This window comes from Eurypyga helias, unplaced genomic scaffold, assembly GCF_000690775.1.
Source record: "Eurypyga helias isolate BGI_N326 unplaced genomic scaffold, ASM69077v1 scaffold10154, whole genome shotgun sequence".
Classification (NCBI taxonomy): Eukaryota; Metazoa; Chordata; class Aves; order Eurypygiformes; family Eurypygidae; genus Eurypyga; species Eurypyga helias.
Genome location: NW_010244355.1, coordinates 551 through 4,647, shown reverse-complemented (window position 1 = coordinate 4,647; position 4,097 = coordinate 551). Strand labels below are relative to the sequence as shown.

At 41.5% G+C, this 4,097-nt stretch overlaps 1 protein-coding gene across 1 annotated transcript; it reads right to left on the bottom strand.

The window, feature by feature from the left end:
* Positions 1-1,204: 1,204 nt before the first annotated feature.
* On the bottom strand, positions 1,205-3,863 carry YAE1D1 (Yae1 domain containing 1). Its single transcript, XM_010149715.1, has 4 exons — positions 3,747-3,863; positions 3,072-3,076; positions 2,028-2,144; positions 1,205-1,634 (listed from the first exon to the last, which is right to left on the bottom strand). Exons 1-4 carry the CDS (start codon positions 3,861-3,863, stop codon positions 1,205-1,207), a joined length of 669 nt encoding a protein of 222 aa, XP_010148017.1.
* Positions 3,864-4,097: the final 234 nt, after the last annotated feature.

Below are 4,097 nucleotides of genomic sequence, written 5' to 3'. Positions count from 1 at the left end.
ACTCAGTCCCTGAAAATCAAGTAATTTTTACCTTAGCTTTTTTTCTGACCTGAAAGTATAGAACTATTTTATGATTAAACCCTTTTCAAAGTATAGTTGGTTGTTCAAAATGTCAGTTTGTCTCTATCTAGACCTGCTTTGTCTCAGACATGAAGGAAAGTTACAAGCAACTCAAAACAAGCGATCTCCAAATGTACTGTAAATCAGTTCAATTAGTGTAAAATGGAGAGAGGCATCCACAAAGACTTCCTGCCCAGAGCAATTTGCAGCTACAGTTAAGGCGAGCAACAGGAAAAGGAGTCAGATACAGATGTTGGCACAGAAACACAAAGTTGTTGGAAATACATGTGTGTGGCTGACATGTTTCTAAGGGAAAGTGAATAAACCTGGATTCCTTGAAGAATCTGGGGAAAAAAACACTATGGAAATGAGGAAAAGAGTTTAGGCTAGAGGGACTGGTAAATAAATATGAAAGGAACACAGGGAAGCTGGTTAGACTGGACAGGCATTCAGTATGGCCTAACAAGGCAGGAGTAGATGGTCTAATATAAAGCAATGGAATTGTCAGTAATTCTGCACTTGAAGAGAATGGGTGTTTTCAGCAAAAGTGAAACAAATAGAACTGTATGAGGAGGAAAAAATAGTTTTTAACCGTGAAAGTGCACTGTTATAAAAGATAAGAGGAAGAATGTGACAGAAATTGAAAAATTCCTGTATTTTATACAGTGACTAGAGTCAGAACACCCTAGAACCCAGCAGCAAATCCAGTTCTATTTTGCACAGAGCTACCCTATCATCCACAGCAGCTGATGCTGGAAGAACAGCTTGTCCACAGCACTAGGCATTTATTTTTTAAATATTAGAGGGAACCTGTTCAGAGGGCCTATTTAAGGGACCCATTCCATTTCCTAACTGCTGCCAAAAGAGAAAGTGAGGGTGAAATGACAGATTCTTACACAGAACAGAACCATGTTTAGTAAGTCTTTGTAGAGCTTTAAAAGCAATTTCCCCTTTCTGTGAAAGTTAACATTGAAAGCAAGGGTTTTTTTGCCAGGAGTCAAAGCATGGTAAAGATTTACAGAAATTACCTCTCCTGGGAAGTACCAAAATCAGATTTCCCTAAAAACAACTAATGCATCAGCCTGTACATGGACTGAGAATCAAATCCAGTTGAGATCATTTTGAACTCCAAGAGACACACAAACTAATGTCCCAGTTGCTGGACATGATGGACAATATCCAGTGATAAGCCCAGTTGCTCTACTAACCAAACAGTCTGCTTTTTAACCCAAGCAAGGGTTGACCTTTCAGGATCTGTGCAGAGTTTTGCCTTGCTGCACTCGGACTGTAAGAAACCAACCTCACCATTACTTCTACAAATCTTTCCACCAGAGCTGCCAACATCTCCGTGTTTTCCAGCTTTAACTTCACTGTACTCTGTCCCATCTGGAGCTGTGTGATTAAGGTCCATGTCCTGAATAGAATCTAAAACGTGTCCGAGATGTGGCGGCTGTTCAGTAGAATGCAGATACTGAAGCACATGTTCTTCATGCTTTCCAATCACATCGAGAAGATTATTTATCTTGCTTAGGGCAGAATCACGGCCATTAAGGTGACACCAGGATAAAAGAGCACTGAAAAGCGAAGAACACGAGAAAAGTGATTACAGGTACCCACACAGACTTTACAGTTGCTGAAGGGAGATATAGCAAAGGACGAGATATCTACACCACATACATGTATTTATGTTTCGCTCCCATTTGCTGGGAAGTTCAAGCAGTAGAACTAAATATTAAACTTAAAGATGTCGATTCAGGTAATTTTCAAAGAGCAACTGAAGGAGGATTTTTAAGAACGGTCACTCTACACCCAGGTTTACAATTCCTTGTATTCCAGCCCTAAAAATTCCCAGGCTGCCCATTTTGGACAGATTCACAATGAACTTTTTATTTCTTAATGAAACAACCCCCAAACCTGCATGCATGCTCACTCCACACACACACAACCTTAGAAAGTTTGTAACTTACTGCAGGGTTCCTCTGAGCTGGCCACAGGTAACCATCAGCTCAGCACCCTGTCTATAACCTTGATTGAAGCCTTCCTGGAGCGCAAGCTCTTTCCCAGCCTCAAGTCCGTCCCTAAAGCTAAAACAGGATTTAGAGATTTTTGACAATGTGAAACATTTGACCTATGGCAATTTCATAATCTAGCAGTTTAAACAAGTATTCAGGCTCCTAAATTACAGCTTGGAGGTTTGAACACCCCTCCCAACTACACCCCCACTGCCAAACCAAAACATGCTTTTTGCAGGGTATTATGATTTACCGGTTTGGGAGATCCCATTCTTTTCCAAAAGGATCCCCAGCAAGGTCAGGAAACGAGAAAAGCATTTTTTAGAAACACCAAAAAATAAGACAAATCTGCAGGAGAGCATGCTTGCTTGTGTGATGACCACCTCCCTTATGAAAAATTCCTTGGAGAATGACCTCATACAGTTTTCCAGACATTTACAAACAGATAGGCTGCAAAACCTGCCCCTTAGCAGAAGGGCTCTCCTATCTGTAATCCACATCAAAACTAATTATTGAGCCTTGTTAGTCCATTTGCTGGATCTCACTCAAGAGTTACACGGGAAAAAAGATGGTGATGGGAGTGAGTCCCATACACATGTAACATTGTGATTGATTTTTGTAAGAAACAGCTAATGACTGTAATGCAAATTAATTTCCTTTATATTCTAATCCCATTACCACATAACGTAGAATAATTCTTAACTTTTTTTCACACCAAAATCACAAGTTTTAAGGCTGAAAACTTGTATTTGTTGATGACAGAGGAAAACTGGTGGCCTTGCCAGAGAAATAGCCATGGACAAGAGTATTTCTGTATTTTGCCCAACATACAGCTCTAGCCTCAGTAACATTTTATGAATTTGCAGCATCTACTCATAAAATATCAGAGGGGTTTGTGCAAGAACGCTGAACAGCCCCTTAAGAAAAACAGCCTTTTCAAGGGACTCAGATGCAGGAAACTTTTCCTTGGAGAGTAACACAACAGCCCTGTTGTAATACCCTTCCTCATCAGCAGCCCACACAACAGCTTCCATTCACGGTCTTCAGCCAAACGCTGCTCAGCCATGCGCAGGCAAGCCCTACTGGCCCCATTCTGAATGATAATCTATCTGCTGAAGTAACTTGAGTTTGCATACTTGTTTTGTTCCCTGTAGAATTCCAAGGAAGGACGGCCTGCAGAAACCTGTTTTCATAAAACATATTTTTCACTAGGAGAATAAATAAGCCACGGAACTACCCAGACCGCGACGCGCAACTGTGGTTCCACGTGGAGTCAAACAGCTTAAACCTGACTGAGGAAGGACTTTGCTTAAAACCCCAGACGCCTCGTATTTCTTCATGGGCGCTGTTCGGCTGTGTTGCCTTACCTTTACTAGTGGTATACCTACACGTATGAAGCAAACAGCTCGCATCACTAATTAGCACTGCCTTTCACAAGTGCACAGGGCTGTACAGAGGAAGCCAATGTCTTTTGGTAAAACAGTACTTTGCTGACAGACTACCAGGATAGAGTTTCTGTAAATCCCTGCTAAATTTCCCTGGCATTCGGAAGAAACTAAACCACAAGAACTTTTAGGCAGCCACTCAGTTTCCCCTTTACATCAGCCATGTGCACATCAAGGTATGTATCAGTAAAAAAATGGTTAAGCAGACAGACCATTGCTATAGAAATACCTTCACTCTTTTTTTCATGGTGCTGTTCCATTCTTTCTGTAGCAGATACATCTCATCCGCATCTTCATCAAATATGTCCTCGCTGGATCGGCTGACTGCAACTTGTACCCAGGACATAACAGCAGCGATGACTATGACCTCGGTTTACGTGGCACAAAGAAAAACTGAGAAACTCTGAGAAGTCCCTCTGACTAAATGTCAGAAGTACAGGCAAAAAAAAAAAGTGAGTTCTGAAAAGAAGTCACGTACGGAGGTGATCATTCAACCTCTACGTTTGTTTCCACATGGAAAATGGATGCTGTGTACCACGGGGGTGCATCTGTCAAGAGAAGACAGTGGATCGTCACTGGT